The sequence below is a fragment of the Epinephelus moara genome, chromosome 24 (genome assembly GCF_006386435.1).
Source record: "Epinephelus moara isolate mb chromosome 24, YSFRI_EMoa_1.0, whole genome shotgun sequence".
In the NCBI taxonomy this organism is placed as follows: Eukaryota; Metazoa; Chordata; class Actinopteri; order Perciformes; family Serranidae; genus Epinephelus; species Epinephelus moara.
This window is the reverse complement of record NC_065529.1, coordinates 26250885-26272063: the sequence shown is the minus strand read 5'-3', so window position 1 is coordinate 26272063 and position 21179 is coordinate 26250885. Positions and strand designations below refer to the sequence as shown.

At 42.3% G+C, this 21179-nt stretch overlaps 1 protein-coding gene across 1 annotated transcript in view; it reads right to left on the bottom strand.

The window, feature by feature from the left end:
* Nucleotides 1-21179, bottom strand: part of LOC126386542 (potassium voltage-gated channel subfamily B member 1-like) — a 55096-nt gene continuing 33917 nt past the window's right edge. The window contains exon 3 of the mRNA XM_050038941.1: nucleotides 1-5687. Within this exon, the coding sequence (XP_049894898.1) occupies nucleotides 3831-5687 (1857 nt within the window). The 3' untranslated portion in view covers nucleotides 1-3830. The remainder of the gene's footprint in view (nucleotides 5688-21179) is intronic.

The window sequence follows — 21179 nt, the reverse complement described above, 5'->3', positions numbered from 1 at the left end:
TTCTGTGAATTTTTTTTTTTTTTTTTTTTTTAACTTTTAATGTAGTGTGTTTTACAATAATAAATTACTGATTATTTATGGAGTCTGGTGGGTTTGACGATAATAATTTTGAGGCTATTTTTGGTTAAACAAGGATCTTACTCTTGAACAAAAATGTCTATCTCTGTTGGGATCCTTTCCATAATGTTGTCACACAATTAGAATAACAATCTGAGCCTGTCAGTGACCAAAAAAAGCACTTTAAGTGGAAGTAAACTGACAGTGCGAACATGCCCTGAGCGTTTGCATTGCAGCCTGATCACTGCTCTCACTCAAAACTGGACCAATTTAAAAAAAAAATGCTGTTTCCATTGATTACTTAGAAACAAAAACATGGAAAAATATGATCCAGGTTTTTAAGATTATTTTTGGCGTGAAAGGGGGAAAGAGAGGGCTGCAAGGGTGCAGCAAGTGTCCGCGGGCTGGAATCGAGCCCTAGGCCGCTGCGTCAAGGACAATACCTTTATACTTGGGGTGCCCGCTCTATCCACTGAGCTTCTGGGTCACTCTGAAACATTCCCTTTTGACTCTGGATCTTTAAGTTTATTTGATATGCAGAAATGCCACACAGCAAGTCTTTAGCATGGAAGTGAATGCTTTGTTTTCCCCCTCGGTGTAAAAGGATGTGAGGTTTCTTGGGTGTTCCAAAACATACAGACTGTATTTATATAAAATTAGGTCGTGAATAAATGAGCAGTATTTTATGCTCTGAGACACTGAGGGTGTGAAAGACCTGAAACAAAGATTGAGCCACTGAGCACCGGCAGGCTGTAGTTAGCAGCTAACCCAGTAGCATGAAGCACACCCACTCCCAGAGCCGAAGAATGAGCTGCTGCAGGGACAGACCCTCGTTCCACACCTAACAGCGGCTAACGTAAACACAAAGTCACAGTCTTTTCACATGTTTTCAACAAGTACTTTCCAACATGTATAATGTGTTTAGAAACAGATTTCTCATTTTACTTTACCTGGACTTTAAATTTAGTTTTGACTAGCACAATCAAAGTTGAAATACTTTATCTACTAGAAGGTTATTGTTGATATCTTTACGTATTCTGCCTGGTGAGAATGCAATTTTGACTTGAATAAATGCTATAATGGAGACTGGAGTGTGGTTTGATTAAATGTTAAAACAGCTTGTCGCAGCAGCTGCAGGTGAGGAGGGAAAAGATGAATGGGTGATTGAGTAGATTCATGATCAGAATGTAAACACTGTGTATTTTTGCAATATGTTATTTGAGTCTTCAAGGACTCCGTCTCAACAAATTAGGCTACGTGCTTGCATCAGTTGCGAGCCATCCAGTCATCTCAAGCATCACCATGGAAACAGTGGTCGTTCACTCCGCTGAGTGAGTCTGCACCTGTTTGTTTTTGTGCATTGGGCCTTTTTCATGTAAATGTTTGATGCATTTAAGTGTACAGGAAAGACATTAGAAGGAGGGGTGTGGGTATCTAATGCAGCAGCCTGACAGCATAATGACCCAGCTCTCTTTGTGTTTATTTGCCGTACAGTTTGTTTAATTGCCATTTGGGCTCCATTAGACAGCGACAGATTCAATGTGCGGGGCAAGCGTCTGGTAAAAGCAAGGCACGGAAATATCTAACTCACATTAAGTCTAATGATTGCAAACAACCGTATAGCGTGAATACTTCTATTTCTTTAAGCGTAAAGATCCACTACTAAAAATAGAGGCATGTGTGCATGCTGTAAAGTTAATAATGCTATAAAACCATGTTTGCATGAGTAATGTAACGAGCACCAGATGATCAACACCCAGATCAGTCATATGTTTGGAGTCAGGTGCATACAGGAAAGCATGATGCAGGGTATTTGGTTGAATACAGACACACATGGTGCTCCATGCTGTTTGTGTGCCTGGGCTGTATGGAGCTGTGAGGTGGCTTTATGTTTAAAAGAGATGTGACGTGAACTTATGTGAGCGTAATGTTTTGGATCTCTGGAACCAAACCACTTGCCAAGATCTACAGCATGTAAATAATCAAATTAGCTTTTGAAATGGATGTAAAATAAAGTGCCATGCTCCCTCTTCATTTCCCGTCTATCCTCTCTTTTCATTCCCCGTCAACATCTCTCCTCCTCAGAGGCCAGTCTGCTCTCATCTGTTCACATGTTTGGACCGAATGAGCGAGTATGGCTCCCTGAAATATGTCAGATTTAGAAAAGGAATGCTTAAAATTTCTTACATTTTTGAGATAAAAAAGTAAAACTTGCCCATCGTCTGTACGAGTTATCAGAAACAACAATTCTTTGGTTCTTCACATTGCACAAAGGATCGAGGGACAGACATTTACGGGGAGACAGTAGCAAACAATACAAAGTCATCTACTATCGTCTAACAAATGCAACTCCATCAAAATAATGCAGTACACGTATCGAAATGCAAAACTACGAGATTAGCACAATATATTTGTCTAAGAGTCCATTCTTTTAGAAAATATCTTAAAAATATAAATTATTTGCATTCTTTACCTTGTACAATAAATGTGTTTCTTTGTAATATTCTACTCTTGTAGTACATGTACAATATTCACACTCCGACAAAACTGGAGGTTCAACATAGAAAATCTCAGTGATTTTCAGTGCTGTTTCTCCAGCTATGGTGATGCTTGTCAGCACTGTCGTTTAATATGAAGTTCGGATTTTCAGCTACAATAGGAATGACGACTCCTTTCGAAACACCTTTGAGAAAGTTTTTGAAATAACACATAAGACTTTTTGATTTCCTCCAAATTCAAACTCTGATTACAGCAATACAAACACCGATACAAACAAGAATAAAGGAATAAAGAGGTTTTTTTTTTTCTTCCCTGTGTTCATAATAAAAATAATTATCACGTTAAGGTGCTCTTTCTTGCCAGCAGTCGGGCACAACAGGAACAAAAAGGAAATCGATGGACGCAGCCTCACAGTATCTCTCTGTGTTGTCTAAATGTGTTCTGTGCAGTAAAAAAATATGGATGAGCAAGACGCTAAACTGAAATACTCGATTCTCCTCAAGCTCACACTTCAAGAGATCAAGAACGCTACAATAAATATACTGTATATATGTATGTCTATGTATATCTCTCTGTCCCACTCATACAAACACAAACATAACACAAGGGTGACAACATCAACTAAGGCCAGTTTTGAGGAAGGAAGTCCAAGAAAGCAAACTATACATTTTCCCAACACACTCTTGCCTTTGTAAGGCCGTAATTTTACACTGTGTAACCAATGACTTAAAGAAAAATGTAAGTTCCTCCTTCACATGTTATTAGAACTATCTCAGCTGAATGAGTTTCCCATTTTGCAGTGCCATGTTTCAATGCCCTCTGTGGTTTGCTACTGATTGGTCAGCTTTTGCTATAGTGGCTTTAAAGTGGTCTCCAGGGATGTCAGAAAAATAGGTTTTTGCTTATAAAAATGATATCCTATACTCTTATGACTAGGCTGTAATTATTATATGATGATCTGGACTAGAACAAATGTATAAATAGTAAAAACTATCAGATGGGCATTCCTCGCCATTTTTAAAACCTCTTAGATCAGAGTCCTCTACTGAGTTAATTAACTTAAGAGTCAATGGCAGGAAAAAGTTCAAGAGCAAAAAATCTTCCCCGCTGCCAACAACTACTTCCATAGAGAATCAAGTCATTTTGTAATTCTCTCAAAGTTCACAAGTGTTTTCAGTGCCTTTCATATTTTTTGTAAGTTCAATTTTGCTAAGTCACTGTGCTTCTCATATTTCCCTTTACGCTTCCTCCGTGGTCTCTCCCTTATTGTAAGTTTAAGCATTAGAGTGACTCTTGTCTCCCTGAAGTGGCTGTAGTTCCTGAGCCACATGGTTCTCCTGCCCTTCCAGCGGCAGTGTGCTGTTCCCCAGCTTCCTCTGCAGGCCCTCCATGTGGTTGGCCCCTTGTTGGAAGCTGGAGTGAGGGCCAAACTTGGGGCTGGATCTCTCCAGGAGTCTTTGGGATGGGTTGGCGCCTGAGCCATCGTGCAGGTGCTCTTCTTCATCCGTGTCAGCGTCGATGAATTTACTGATGGATGCATCGTGGAATGTGAAGAGGGCGCTGGGCAGTAAATTCTCCGGGCTCTTGCTGGGTGTCCTGCTGCTGGCAGTTGTGTAGACGGACACCTCGGGGCTCTGGACTGACGAGCTGTCTGAGAGGGCCCCTGTCCCTGAATCCTCCCCACATCTAAAGTTGACCTTGAGCGAGTGGCTTTTGAGTGGGTTGTTGAAGCGTACACCCCTGGGGCTGTCGGAATATGGGCCGGGCTTGGTGCTACGTCCTGTCAGGGGTGCAGTGGTGCCCTGGGATCCTTCATTCTCATTCTCCAAGGTGGGCTCCAGGCTGGGGTTAGTGCTGACCTTCCCTGGCATGTTGCTGACGGGGCTGTGGGAAAAGCGAGAGCTCTCAGGAAAGTCAGTCGCACAGCTGATGAAGCTGTCAATGCTGGACATGCTCCTCATGTCTGAAACTACCTCTGCTTTGCTCGAGATGGCTTCAGCAGGTATGCTTCCCATCTCTAATTCAGCTTTCTGCCTAACTGCCTTGGATGGTGGCTCTTTTTCTTTGCTGTTGAGGTTGGGGTGTGATTGGACCGTGGCCATCTTGTTGTACATCTCCTCCAGTTTCTGTGCGCTAAGATGCTGAGGGCTGCTGGAGGGCTTGGCCTGCTCTTGGTAGCCTGATTCAAGGGTCTTGGCGGGGCTGCTGGGGCTTTTCTGTGACTTGAGTTTGGGTGTCCCTCTCTGCAGACCAGGAGACACGTGATTATCATGCACCTTTTCCTTCTTTTCACCAGTATTTTCCACCATTATGTCCATGAGCTCTACACTGCGGCCAAATGCATCTTTAATGTTCATAGAAACAATGCTACCATTTCTCTTTGCCCTCTCCAGAGCCTCCCTTCTTTTGATGGCTTTCTCCTGCCTCTTCTGCTCTTTGTAGAACTCAGAGAAGTTATTGACGATGATGGGGATAGGCAGGGCTATCACCAGCACCCCGGCAATGCAGCACAAACCTCCAACTATCTTTCCCAGTAAAGTTTTGGGGTAGATATCTCCATAGCCTACTGTTGTCATAGTAATAGTAGCCCACCAGAAGGAAGCTGGGATACTTTTGAACTTGGTGTCCTCTTCATCCTTTTCTGCAAAGAACACCAGACTGGAGAATATCATGATGCCCATGGCCAAGAAAAGGATCAGCAGGCCCAACTCGTTATAGCTCCTCCTGAGAGTGAAGCCCAGTGACTGGAGACCTGTGGAGTGACGAGCCAGCTTTAGAATACGCAAGATCCGCATGATCCTGAAAATCTGAACCACACGACGGACGTTCTGAAATTGCAGCACACTCTTGTTGGATTCTGTCAGGAAGATGGTGACGTAGTAGGGCAGGATGGCCAGCAGGTCGATGATATTTAGAGGACCCTTAAAGAACTTCCACTTGTTGGGGGAGGAGAGGAAGCGAAGCAGGTACTCCATGGTAAACCAGGCAATACACACAGCTTCCACGTGGGCCAGCTGTGGGTTGTCTGTGGACTGACCAAACTCATCTGTGTCCTGCAGCTCTGGTAGGGTGTTCAGAGACAAGGCAATGGTTGACAACACAATGAAGAGGATGGAGACAATTGCCAGGATCTGAAAAACAAAACACAGAAGAAAACAACAATGAAATTACTTAAGTATACACAATAATGTTTGATGAATATATGCCAGTGCTGTATACCCATTTTGTGCTGTTTTCTAGGCATAGCAATGGCAGTTGGGTTTCTACAAACATGGCCGCCAGAGGATTGAATCCTACTGACTTTGCTGATCCCCTTTTCTTCTAGTGCCACCAGGGGTGACATTGGTGGTTTTCAGTACAATGTCTTGACAACCACTTGACAAATTGCAAAGAAATTTGGCAAAGACATTAGCGTCCCCTTCAGAATGTATCATGACAAGCATGTTAACATTATCACTGTAAGCATGTTAGCTTGCTGACATTAGCATTAGGCAAAAAACATTGCTGTGTCTATTTACAGCCTCACAGAGCAGGCTGTCAGCCGCAAGCATGACTTTAGCAACCTTGTTGGCAGAACAAATTTAACATGTGGTTAGGTTTAGGCACAAAAACCACCTGGTGATGATTGAGAAAAGATCATGTTTTAGCTTAAAAGCCACTTTTGGTGGCACAATCCCAGCTGGAAACATGGCAGTGTGTCAGTAAAAACCAAAAGCTTTTTGTGGCACTATCCCGGCAGGAAATGCAGCACCAGGTTGCTAAAAAACACCCACTTTTGTTGGCTAAAAAGCTGCTGTAAATGCAGTGATGACTTGCTAAAAATACCTGACTTTGCTGTTTGCTGGTGTTGAACAGTGGTCTGCAGCTTGGCAGATGTTATGCTATCCACAGTCCCCTTCACCTCCCAATGACAAAGTCAGCTCATATATTACGTCACTTTAGAAACGCTGATATGATATGTATGGAATGGTATCTGCGGTTTGCAGAAGAATATCATGGCAAAATTTTCTTCTCGGCTGGAAACTTAAGTCTTGTTGATGAAGTTTTCTTGAGGTGACAAACCAAATGCAAACTACCTATTAGCACAGTACCATATGCCTATGGATGGATTCAGTCTAATTGCCTGTTCAATCCAGTCTTTTAATCTTTGGGAAACAAGCAGCAAACGTTTGATCATCACTACATGGCCGCACTGATGATGATCGCTTAGACTGAAAGGATTTAAAGACTTAAAGATTAAAAGACTGTACTGAATATGCAATAACTCTGAAGCCATCTGTTTTGTGTTTCTGTGAGGGTCCTTCTCATTGCCTTGAACCTGCAGTTGGCACTGCACTAAGTTTTCATTTTGAAAATGATCATAATTATACACATAGCAAGCAAGGAGAAGTAGACTGAGGTGGTATTTCTACAGCATGCATTGCTCATTTTGCCTCAGCTTGCAGTATTAAATGTATATTAAAGGCTGAATGTGACATTGACCAGTGAAGCTAAAGTTAGCAGCTGCCCCTGAACTACATGCTGAAAGTGAAAACGCTCCATCAAATTGAAATAGCGCTTTAATGATGTCCGAGGAAGGTCAGTCCCATGAGAAACTCCATTTCAACGTGTCAGACCGGTGGGGCTCCATTCATGACACCAAATTGCATTTCAGAACTGGCTAAAATATCCCAACTGGCGATGGCATTTTCTGATTATATTTGTTCATGGCCCATTTAACTTCGGAAGTATTCATGAAATGTCATGTCAGCATTTCAAAAGAAATGGGGTCAGAGCTAATGTGATCTCTGGGGCAGATGTTTTTTTTTCTTTCTCTTCAAGTCTTGACATATGCGTCACAGAGACAGACAGGAGGGAGACGAGAGAAAGAGAGAGTTTGAGATTGTATTGATACATTTTTAAAACCCCTGCCACACTTATTCTTCACTGACTCTCCATTTCTATTCAGTCTGCTTTAGTCCTTCAATGCCCAAGACTACAAGGAAACCACATTGTATTACTTGTTTTACAAAGCACACCCTGCATGGTCTGTAAGCCTCCCTGACAGACTGCTGGAGACCTCTGAAGCATTGAGCCACCTACTAATGATATAATCTGCTGAGCACAATAGAGTCTAGTCATAGTGCTGGGGATTAAGATGGCTGCACATTTGTGGGTGTATAGGTGTGCCACACCTATTATTCCTGTCCTGGAGTCAGTGTAAAATCCAACACAAGGTCACTGTGGAGGCTGTGTCCCAGGCCAGTGGCGAGCAGGATTATTCCCTGGCACAAATCAGCAGCCATAAGCTTTAATTAATCTTGACAGGTGACTGCTTGTACACCTACCTTGGCCTTTGGGAAGTAGAGGGACTAAAAGCAGCAAAGCCCTGCTCGGGCGCAGGTGAGAAAGGGCAGGAGAAAGTCTAGAGTAAAGGCATTTCAACTTCAGCAGCCAAATAGTTCAGCTGTGAGAAAGGACAGACTAAAAATTTAACTCTATCAGAGCATTCCCTGAAATAGCCTGCCTCCCAGTTTGGCTCCCTTGAGACCAAAGTGATGGATGAAAACTCGCCAATTCGAGCCATTAAAGGTAGAAGTCTTGTTACTAACATTATCATCATCAGTAACAGTAACAGCTACGACCCCCCCAAGTGGCTTCCCCTGGCGAGAATAATTGGAGGCTGATATAACTGTTTTTAAAGGCCCTGGCACATCAAGCTGATGTTTGGCCATCGATCAATGTTGGGCCATCTGTGAGCATCTGTCCAGCATCTGAGTATCACCCTAGTCTTTGCAATGTGTCTCGAACTGCTGGCCCTCATCAGCTTTTTCCCCCATCAATTCAGCATGTAGCATGGAGCCTGTTGGTAAATGAAATCACTGTGATTGGCAGTTCAGCTCAGTGCACAAAAAGAAAGGAAAGTGAGGAAAGTAAACAAAGGGCTAAAGTCAAGAGGGTGTGAGATTAAAACAAACTTGAAATATGAGGTAGGATTCTTTTTTTTTTTAGCTATTGAGTTCTTTAGCAGAAACGTTTCCTGATGGTTGGTGTTATCATTCACTGGCGCATGGTAAATATGCTCTGTTTAACACTGGATCGTGTTGTTAATGTGCTAACTGGCGTCATGACAGTCTTCCGGTTTCCCTTTTTTAATGATGATTACAGACAACCGCCGTCCGCTGGTATGGAGAGTTATTTCCTCTCACCCAGGCACAGAACGTCCATGCTGGCTGGCCATCGATTGCAGCTTTTGCAATGTGCTAATGTACAATTTTTTGGCCGAGACACAGGTGACGTGAGGCAACGCAACTGCCAGCCTTTGTCACCACCAGTTCTTTGATGTCAGTTTGGTGCATCTGGGCCTTAAGAGGCTGTGGCACACTCAAAGTACTGGTATCTTGTGAAACTAGACAACCTAATGCATCCATTGGTACCATCCAGCTTGGCGGCAAGGGGGTTACATAATGCTCCAAATGTAGGCTAAATTTTGGTGAGGGACCAACTGGCATGGCCAATTTTAAAGGGTCACTTACGGGTTCTATGGATATCGACAAGTCTCCCATAAATATAAAGTGGGTTTTTTTTTACAAAGCTGACCCTTTCCCAAGTTGCTTGTGGTCAATTCAGAATGGACCCACTACCCACTTTTGGACCGTGACCCAGCAGTTGGGAACCATTGGTCTATGCAAATCAGATAATTAGTAATATTAACTGTAAAATAAGAAACCAAAGACCAATTCCTTAACTCTCCATACTGACATACCTTTCAACTTGCCTATATACTTCCACAGCATTATTGAATTCTTGAAATTCAGTTAACCACTTTTGGTTTTGGTGTGCCACCCCAATCTTTTCAGTGTCCCTATCTGGCCACTATTGTGAAAAATTTCCGAGTGCGCCACTGGTGGAGGTCAGATGATCAGACACAGTCTGAAGAGGTTGTAAAGGGGAACTGTGCCATATGTACATTGATTTAGCAGCGACACACCAACAGACAGTGACGAGAGCAGAGAGGCATTGGCTACTGAGCCTCAGATCTAAAACGGACTGTCCAGTGGAAACCCCACTCATCAGATCAGCACTAATCTATGTTGACGCACTGACCAGACCTGAGCGTCGCTGATAATTCACTCTGAATACAAAAGACAGCATTTGAGACTGAACCTGGGTGTGTCGTGTGTACAGAGAACAACCAGAGCATGACCAGCTCCACCTCCCAACAAATTCTCTCTCTTTCTCACCTTTTCCCCTCTCATCCGGCGAGTACTCCAAAGCGGGGTCAGCCAGAGAGGACATTATAGGGATGTGATCTCACCACACAGATACAGTACAGATAGAGTGAGAGAAAGAAGTGTCTACCGAGCACACTCAGCACAGTGACAAATCTGTGACACAGAGGGAATGTGGCAAACCCAGTCTGAGCTTTGCAGCAGAAACTTGTAAGTTTCCTTGGTTAGCCAATGTGATGTGATTAATGTATGATTTGTGTGTGCAGGGGTGACACTGTTTCACAAATGAGGAAATGGAATATAATGTAGCTGCCAGACAGAGCAGAGCAGAAAGAGAATATGAATGTAAAGGAAATAACGCTAAATTACATTAGGGTGAAAATATTTTCAGTATGCAGCGGGGATATTAAGACACAGATGCACTGTTACAGAGGGTTATGATAAGTGTTGTGTTGCCTCATTAGCTCTTAACGACGAGCAGTGAGGTCGTGAGGACAGCCCATCCCATTTCCTGTTTGCATAAATGAAAGATAAATCTGATCAAGACTGCTGCTACTTCGACACAACCCTGACACACACTCATCTACAACAAACAAAACCACATGCATAATACACACGCACGCACACATATTCACTCCCAGCTCATTAGCCCCAAGCCTCCCTTCCCCACAGGCCAGGAGGCAGGGGACTGAATATTTAATACTCTCCTGAAGTGCAAGCTATCCTGTCCTGGAAAAGGTGTGTGTGAGTGGTTGCTCACTGGGCCATGACGGACTGCAGAGCCAGAGAAGTAGCCTAGTTTTCACACTGCTTTCTCCACACAAGGTTAGTTCTGCGTCATGCTCGATCAAAGGAGGGATGGACAGGGGAAGGAGAGTTTCTATAAACACACAACAGAGGAGTCCTCTGAGAGGGAGCGTCCCCTCGGGATTAGGAGTTCAACAGTTACCTGATGTGAAGCAAGGTTGCGCTTGTTTCATGATGGTCTGAGGGGTTTCTGTACCACATTTCATAGCAATTCATCCAATAGTGTGGAGACATTTCACTCAGAGCCACAAATGTGACTCTGCTGGTGGCGTGGAGGGAAGTCAGGGAATCATAAAAGTCACTCAGACCATGATTTAGCACAATTTCACAGCAGTCTGTCCAATAGATGTTGAAATATTTTTTATCTGGACCAAAGTAGTAGAGTTAAAGGCCATCTGAAATTGACAAAATCAAATTTCTTGTGTCAGAATATGGCTAAATAAAAAGTTTCTGTCTTGACCTTACCTATGACAATGTAAAGCTCACAAGAGACATTTGCATATAGCATGAGAGCCCCATTAGTCCAACACAATTGACAGAAAAATGTTGGCATTATACGTTTCTGCAAACCACAACATGTTACATCTGCAGGTTAATATGCTTTGGATATGTTGAAGCTTTAAGTTTCTTTACATTCCAGCAATGCTTTGGTAACGTGTGGTTATGTCTAGGCACAAAAACCACTTGGTTATTGTTAGGAAATGATCACATTTTGGCCTACAACTTGGTTTTGGTGGCACAATCCTGGCAGGAAACACAACTACAGGTTGCTAAGAAACACCCATGTTTGGTGGCTGAAAAGCTACTGGAAATGCAGCACTGACTTGCTAAAAAACAATCAGTTTTGGCGATGGTTGGTCTCGAACAGTGGTCTACACCTTGGCAGTCTCACCTAGATGTCTCACCATCCACCATCCCCTCCACCTCCTGATGACAAAGTCAGCTCATACACTACATCACTTCAGAAAATGATAATGATAGATATGAAACGTGCAAATGTAGTGTATTTGTGGTTTGCAGGAATACAATTAAGCCAACAATTCTTCTGCCGACTGGGCTGATTAGTCAGAGCCTGATCTAACTCAGCTCACTCATTGGCTTACTTTTGTATTATTTACTGCTTCAGCTCCAGCGCTGTGAGGATCACATCCTCACTCTCAAAATAACTCAAAATAAATAACTCAAAATAACTCTCCAGTGAGTGATCAGGGTGAGATACTGATATCATTACTGTCGAGTGTTTTGCTGGATGAAATTAAAGTTGCTGCTAACATCAGTCAGTGTAGTCCGATTTACAAAACTGACACATTTGGGAGAGATGATCAGGATTTGTAGTTACTGGTGAATCATATAGAGATTTACATAGTGAAGTATTTCACAACAGAGATGCTGGGAGAGATCAGGCAGCAGAGATAAGACAGAAGAAGACACAGCAGCCATGAAAGAAAAGAGAGGAGAGTCACTTAAAGACTGGGGGCGTGTAAGGAATGAATCAAAGCAGAGATACACGACACACGACTGACATTTGGGTCCGAGAACAGACGACATGATGAACAAAGTGGCACTGTAATCACCAGAAGAAACGTTTCTGTCTGGTATGTAGGGCTCTCCCTTGCGTCATGCTGTATGAAGTGTTGATTCACTTCTGGTCCCTCCTCATCGTAACTGGATTTGCCCTTTTCACCACATGAGCTGAATCAATGGAGGGATTATGTCACACGGTGACTCACTCACTTTATTTTCTGTGGGCATGTTGAGTGCAAGGTGGCATCTCTAATCCTCTTATTGTACTACTTTGTCTGTGATTTGCCAATAAATGTTTTCCTGGCTGGGAGCCCTGACAGCTGACCTTCCTCCTACAGAGTCTGCCGTGGTTCGGCTAGAGCTCCCTCTGTGGGATACAGTGTCAGTGTTTTTGTTTTTAGCCACGACTTCAATGGAAAAAGATGGATGGAATTACGCTGCCGGTAAACAAAATTGAGAAACCTGTAGAAGCCCTTTGCAGCTGTAAACACTTCCTCCCCAGGGTCACGATCACCTTCTTGGAAAGTTCCACACAGGGACCGCGGTGCAGATAAACTACTCTCACCTGGTGCCCTCTCATATAAACTAATGACAACACTTAACATACAGTTTCCCTCTTTTATTTCCTCTTATGCAATTTTAAAGATGCTAAAGAATAAGGCTGACAGTATTGTGCACTGACTTCCCCAACCTGTCAGCCCCAAGTGGATTCCTACTGGAGGCATGAATCTTTCCAAATAGGACACAAAGTTAAATTCTTTTAAAAGGCCCAATGATTTTCTAACACAGCTGGGCACTGTTGGGTGAAGCAAAGGTTACTCAAACAGACATCAATACTATTTGTTTGGGACTATTTTTTTTAGCTGTGCTAGTGAGTGTTTATCACAGCAGGACGGTGTATGTTTGGGTCCACTCAAAATAAACTACAGTGCTGATTTTCATGTTAATGAAGAAATATGTCAACAATGGAGGTCTATTAGCCTGGCACTGCCAGATAAAATTACAGATGTGAGTAAGTCTGGAAGCTCTCAGTTTATCTTTTGATTTCCAGGTGGTGTTATCAACAGTAGTAAAAGAAAATGCCTCTAGATGCAATTAAATAGACTCACAACCAACCAGAGCAACAAAACATATGACATAAGTGTCTAACAAATATAAACAGATGACAGTATGCAGAGATGAGCTGTGATGGTGCAGCATCAATATGTCAATATTAAGGGTGTATTGGTTCACAGATTTCATGGTTTGGTACGCCGGAACTTTGGCTCAGGGGTCGTTTATATTACTGTGCTGCTAGGTTAGCTGCTAAGGAGAGTCTCTAGCTGTGAGGTGGCTTGTACTTTGGCTCAGTGTGTTTCTATCCACCACATTCTCTTGCCATCACCCTCATAATATACAGCGAAACCAAAGAGGCTCCAAACACCAGACCTGTAGGTTATCGGAGGATCTTCTATTTTTCATCTGATAATGACGTTACTAACCATCTTGCAACGAGCTAGCTTAGTGTGGCTGCCTCTCAGCCTGTCTCAATGGAGTAGAATATTTTGGTTTTGGGGTTGGAGGGGCAAACAGCATGTTGCCTAATTCATTGAGTGGGCTGACTTCAGGCTTCCTTGTTGAGCACAGTGGCACTGAGGCCGTTATATTAAACACAGTTTAAGCTGTATATTTTAATTTCCAAATGTAATAGGATAGCTCAACATAGCGTTGAGTTTGTAATGCATACCAAACCGAAAGCCTCATACCAAGCGGTTCAATGTGAATACATGTATTGTCACAGTCAATATGTAGCCTATGTGTGAACGAGTGTTGCCGTATTTGGCACGAGAATTTGAAAATAGTTCTTAAACACCAAGTTCCACATCAGTTGCAGTTATCTTGGTTATTTTTGCCTCTGGGCGCAAACATTTTTACAAAGCTAGGTTTATGTTCACTGTTGTTTCCCTGGTGCCATGGTGCAAAGGCCAAAAATGATGTCATCACATACTGTGAGTAAAGCATGAAGGCTCCACGTCAGTCATCACGTCAAACCTGGCCCATATCAGATAAACGTTTGTGATTAGCCTGATCAGGGCCTCTTAATCTGTTTGAACGGGAGTGAGAGCAGATGCATGTGCCAGAGCAAATAAAACATGAACTTGTAGATTTGTCTGGTTCCCAGATTAGAGGTCTATGCTACACAAACAATACTTGCTAGTGTGACCAACTCATTGCTTGTTTAAGACTTTTCATGGGATTTATTGACAATGAAAATAATATAGATATATACCTAACTCCAACAGTATCACTTATTTTATACTGGGTGTTTCCAACTCGCAGCAGTAGAAAAACAAAAATCTGTTCCTTTAAATTCTGCACTTTTATATCAAATGGAAATATTATAAATGTCTTGTGCATTAATTGTATATGCACACATTATGTAGTCTGACATATTAAGTATCCCTGGAAAGTTTTGAGTCTCCACCAGAGTTTAAAATAAAAGTCTGTGGTGTCGAACGATGTTTGGTGGCATTAGTTTAATGACTGTCCCACCTGCAGGGATTTTAACCTCCGCAACAGTCTTTACTGTTAATACTATAAATGTAGACATTATAAGTCAAAAATGATGAGGCATAAGAGACCGAACAGATTTGAGTCAATGGCAGGATTAACAACTATTTCCTGCAGGCTTGTCAGGGACTGAACAGATGAACACAAACTCTGAGAGATCATTGAGAGGTCAGCTGTCAATCATTGTGTTTTACAGTGTATATGTTTATTTTAATGCTGTTAAATTTCAAATTTATTTGATTTTTTTCCCATTGTGGAGTTTATTTTAATTGAGTTCATACATTTAGTTTTGCAAAGCACTGTAGTATTTAGTATTTGTTGAACACAGCTGTCATGTCCAAAAGGTCAAATTGATGTAAAAAGTTGGCAACCACAGAACAAAAAGAGGAACAATGAACAGCTAAGAGGTAATGACAACACGTATTTTACTTTTTATTACTTTACATCACAATCTGGATGAAAGGCATTGAATACTTTCTAGTTACATAACTGCCCCCTGCCAAACTTTCCCATCTGTTTCTAGACCTGATAAAGCATCTCCCAAATTGACAAGACCCCCTGTGTCCGTCACAGATGTGCCCTCCGCCTCATCTGCCTCGTTTCACCTTGCCTGCCAACCCTCTCTGTCCAACCTTTGAGCTTATGGCAGGGAGCATGTGCCTATGTGCCGTGTGCTGAGGAGGAGACAGGGAGATGGATTACTGAGCTTGCGGCTACGCGCAGGATGTGTCCTTTCGGAAGTGTGAAGGTGGTGCTGAAATGATGAGGCACAGACACAGGGCATTGTCTGTGCGCTGATACATGTCTTTTTTGTCATTTGCAAAGAGTGATTTCAATGTGTGTTTAAAGGTCCGGTGTGTATGACTTAGTGGGATATACTGGCAGAAATGGAAGATAGTATAATACGTTTTCTTTAGTTTATTATCACCTGACAAAAAGAATCGTTGTGTTTTGTTATGTTAGAATGATCCCTCTCTACATAGGGAGCAGGTCCTCATTTACTGAGTCCACCATTTTGCATTGCCATGTTTCTACAGTAGACCAGAACAGACAAACTTAAATGGGGCCATTTGCGTTTTTTGTTTTTCAATACTTTACAAAAAATCCATAAAATCCCAACGTGCATTAGAACTTTTTCATTTCCCATTAATCATCCACCATCCCCATAGATTTATCCTGTGACTCTTTTAAGGGACCCGACCCTTAGGCTGAGAACCACTGGACAAATCTACTAAACTGAATATAAAGTAGATAAAATTAGCTCCAACTCCAGCAGATACAACATAATAATTTTTAAACAAACAATAATTTTAACAATAATTTAATGATAAAATGACAATAAAAGGCATACTGATTAATATTGTCAGCACATTTTGTTGATAATACTTTGAGGCAGGATTATGACTGCGTAAATTGTACTTGCATTAGAGTGTTGTTGTATTACTTTTTTTACTGACATAAAAGGTTTGACTGCTTCTTCCACCACTGCTTTTCACTGCACTCAAGCTCATCACTGGGGCTGGCTGGTGTCCACTGAGGCCAGCTGTCTGTATTTTTGGAGAACATGGATGCATTTTTCGCATGAATGACAGAGAGAGGACAGAGAAAAGGAAAAGAGGCGACGTTGTGAAAAATGAAGACATAATAAGAGAGTGACAGAGTGAGGAAATGAGACTGAGAGATGACTCCCCTGTGGCCGATGTACCAACCAGTGCTGTTGCTCTGAGCGTCAGTTTCCCCCTGCTCAAACATCTGTGCTATCACCACCGGCCTTTCGCCTGGGGCAGAAAACCTTGACTCTGAAACATCTGGAACATCTGTGTTATCAGGTGTGCATTGATGAATACACGGCATAAACTGATTCCCTCATGTATGTTGTTAAATATATCTATATATTCCAGAGAATTCAGTAGTAAAACTATCTCATGTGTGCTACGCTGGGCTGCTGCAGAACCTCTTACTCTGACTGAGTCATTTCCTAAAGCATATAAATCAGTTTAAGCATGAAATGAAAGACTGATTCAAGATGATTGAGTGATAAAATACCAGACAGGAGCTTCTCTACTGGCAGAGCGAAAAGAGGCTTATAGATCCGCATAATCATCATGATGTAAGACTATTGATTTCAAACTATAAATTGTACCCTGATACTCAGAAATCCCCCTGCCTCCTCCTGCTGTCACCTTTTTATTTTCCATGTGTTAAACGTATTATCTGTAATATGGGTGTCAAAGCTCATCTGCAGCGGAAATGTCACTGCCAAAGCGATGCTGTGAACCAGAATGTGTCAAGTGTTTTCCAAGTATTATCACTTTCCTGTGTAATGTAAAATGTATTACTGTTTATTTTCTCTACACAGTATCTATCTCAGTATTATGTAAGCTATACTTGTTTTAATGTATAAAAAGTGGTACACATGGTAAAATGTGCGGTGTGTGATTTGGGAGTGGTGGAAAGCGGGTCCCATTTTCTGCTCCATTAAATCGCTCAACAAAATTCTGGTGCACAGATGCTGAAAATTGGAATATCTGTTTAGTTTGATGTGTTTAAGTTAGCAAACTTTGTCTCAAAAACCAGGAAAAGAAAAGATATATTTTTAGTATTTCAGTTTCTGTTTTGTTGGAAGCTGGAATACCCAGAGAAAACCCACACTGTCAAAGGGAGAACATGCAAACTCCTCACAGAAGTATTCAAACCCAGTGGTTAGCATTGTTGCCTCACAGCAAGAGGGTTCCTGGGTGGGACCCAGGGTGGGGGAAACCCTCTGTGCAGAGTTTGAATGCACGTGTCAACTGTTTTCTCCGTGTACTCCAGCTTCCTCCCACAGTCCAAAGACATGCACGTCAACTGGTGACTCTAAATTGTCTGTAGGTGTGAATGTGAGCGTGAATGGTTGTCTGTCTCTATGTGTCAGCCCTGTGATAGTCTGGCAACCTGTCCAGGGTGTACCCCGCCTCTCGCCCAGTGTCAGCTGGGATAGGCTCCAGCCCCATCCCTTCAACCATCAATGAAAATAACAAATGATAAAATATAAATAACATAAAATAAATTTGTATGGACACTATTGCCTCCTGTACAGAACAAATTATGTGGCAAAAAAAAAATGGCCTGCTTGATGTACGGTTGAAAGAAAGTGTTGCTGATGACACAAATCTGTTTTGATGAAACAGGTCAAGTTCTATTATTTACCTGTGTCATAATTTTATTAGACTTCATATCAGTACTATAGGCTGTTAAAATAGAGCGTCTCTCCTAATGTGGGGGCAGTATTAGATGTGAAAAGATCATACGGTAATTATTTGCTTGACACGGTTTGTCAGTATTTTATGAATTTGTTGTGGACATGAATGTTGGTTTTGTTTTTGGACTTTATTGAAAATGTATAGGCAGCATTCTGTATCTGGCTCATGAATTTGTGGAGTTTTGTCCTTTCATACTTAAATATATTAGTGAATAGGGACGTATACTTGTTAGTTTACCACTAAAGGTTTCATACAAAAGAGCAAACTTGTTTCCATGCCATCAACAGTGATCCAGATGAGGTGAAATGAGCTGAACCTTTAATGAACTGTGTGCCGTCCCTCTCCGGACTCTCTGCTGAGTCTGAGGTCTTCCTCACAGCATGTGCCTGTCTGTCTGTATAAGCATGCTGTGGGAACTCTCAGCAGGCTGGGGAGAGTCTCTTCCAAGCTGCAGAAAAAAAAAAAAAAAAAAAAACACCACACACCCCGCACGGCTGAGCCCTACTAATGGAATAAGTATGGCATCCGTGATCCTGAGATGTACAATCCTGATATACAGTGGGCGTTTTTGTGTGGGCCTGAAATGCGGCACACCGGCAAGTCTCATAGCTCACAGCACAATCACATCTCCACTCAGCGAAGACACATCACACCCAGCTGAAAATGACAAGTACTCAAAATCTGTCTTTGTTCTTGATACTTGTTTTGTGCAGGCTGGAGCTCCAGCTGTCTCTTGTTGCTATGGTCTTTGCTCACTCTCAAACTGGCAGCAGTGTTGGCAGGCGAATGCGAAAAAAAAAAAAGAACAGAATATATCATGCTGAATCACCAGCAGCTCTGTGAAAATGGACCATTTGGCAGCATAGTGCACAACAAAAACATTGTTTTATTTTTCAGCTTTTATTAGGGCCATGCTGGTGTGTTCATTACGCAAGACGATAAGCACCAGCAGAATAAGCTGCCAGGTTTTAGTGGCGTAATTAACATGTCAATCAGTCTTGTCAAGTCAGGTTTAATTGCAATTACAGCAAGTAATCATCATCAGGAGACAGACAGGCGGCCTAAAGAGAAACAGTGGCCATAAGACACTGCTCGCTTTAATGCAGATTATGACCAGGATGTGAGCAGAGGTCAGGAGATTACATCAGACAATCAAGTTCATGACCTCTGCTAGAGCAAGTGATTTCTTACGATGAATAAATGACAGCAAATGACTGAGTGACTTCCAGTGAAAGCTTTCCTATTCCTGGTCCTGTAACATTAGACTAGACACCACCACACCAATCTGTCAAAGAGGAATATCTCTTCTCTGTCGTCAAGCTCTGCTGTTTACATGTCCCCCATCTCCATGGCTACAAAGTGCAAAGTCTCATCATACTGTACAGTAGGATCCCAGACCTGAAGCTTGATATGAGCCCTTTGCCAAACAGAGGCCGATAAGATACCTTAACTGATCTGGTGTCTGCTGACATCTAAGTAACGTTCACTAAATGTCTCCGGTGACCTGACGCTGTGCCGCTGCAGTCCTGTGCGGTGTTTACCATAAAGAGCAGATGTCACTGGGCTCCTGTGACATGATTGGGTGTCAGCAGCGAGTGGAGAGAGTTACCTGCTCACAGTGAACACCACCTGAAACAGGAGAGGCCCGGTCACTGCCCATAATCTAGCATGATACCAGATCAGTTCAACGCTACAGTTTCAGTGGTAGACATCAAATGACATTCAAGGCTGACAAGGTCTGATGCTCAGGTGTAATCACATGAAAAAAAACTCTGACTGATGTATTTTAGAGGAATGGTTTGACATTTTGGGAAATCTGCTTATTTGCTATCTTGCCGAGAGTTAGATGAGAGGATCAATACTGCACAGCAATTACAGCAAGGAGCTCAGTTTAGCACAGTTAAAGATAAGGCTTGAAACAGGGAGAAGCAGCCACACTGAGTTCAGACAAAGACCAAAAAAGGGAAAATTGGGTAAATACGCTCGTCTGCATGGCAAATATGAAGCTACAGCCAGGAAACAGTTCGGTAATGAAGACTGGAAACAGGGTAAACAGCTGGTCGGGCTCTGTTCAGAGAGGTAACAAATCTGCTTACCAGAACCTGTAAATTATTGTTGCTCAAAGTGTGTTCAGCAGGCCAATGAAATACATGCATTATCTTTTAATTATCAAATTTTCACATGGACTCTTCTCATGAACAAGGTAAACAACCCCATTTGAATGCAGCCTAAGTCATCAATGCTAGTGCTGCTGGTTAAAGTTAGTGATTTCATTTGACAACTCAGCAGATAAATGCAGAAGTGACATAAACACTGTATGGTTGAGGAGAAAAGGAGGTTTCAAGAAAACCTGATCAACTCTTGAAACTCATGAAATGATTGTCCTGTCCTGCCGCCACATTTTCTTCAATGAAAAAAATGGACTCAGTGTGCAAAGGCCTTTACTTCAGCGGATCTCGGGGGACAAATAAAGAGATCTGCTTTATCTGCAAACAGGTTCTACAACAAGTTCATAGGTTAGGGGTGCATGTGTAAGGTTGAACAGTTCTAACGAGACTTACCTGCCCAGCAGTCAGTCTGCACAAAACTTGTGAAAAGTAGTAAAGCTGTAACACAGGCAAGCCATGTGGTACCTCACAACATTGCTAAGTAAGCTGCAATGTGATGGAGAGTTTGTGCAGGACTGATTGGTGAAAATGGCCTGAACATGTGCCAGTTACCTAAACTGGCACTCAGTCAACAAAACCTTGAGTACCCCCACTCTAAGTGAACATGTTATATCAAACATGTTAAGCGTTAATATGGCAGTTTCTTGGAAGAAAATGTAGCGCCCTAATTAGTGAGCTTTAGAGGTGCTGGTCGGGGGATTTTGTTACCTTTAGACAGAACCAGGCCAGCTGTCTTTATGCCAAGCTAACTGGCTGCTGTGGCTGTAGCTTCATATTTAACAAACAGACTTGAGTTGTATCAATCTTCTCATTTAATGCTCAGCAGGAAAGCATGGTTCCCAAAATGTCAAACTATTCCTTCAACACATGGCCTGACTACTGTCAACTGTCCTTTGATGAACTGTCATTTTAGAGCTGGACTTACATCCCTTGATGAAAGTCGTATTGATCCACACTCCATCAGCAGCCTTCAAGTTTTTTTTATTTAAGCTTCTCTGACAATGCCATAATAGCAGCAGAGAAACCCTGGTGTGTCACATTTCACCTGTCTGTGAAATTGCTAATGCAACAAAACTAAAATGATCTTAACTGGTCCCAAAGCGCCAGGCCCGCCATCAGTG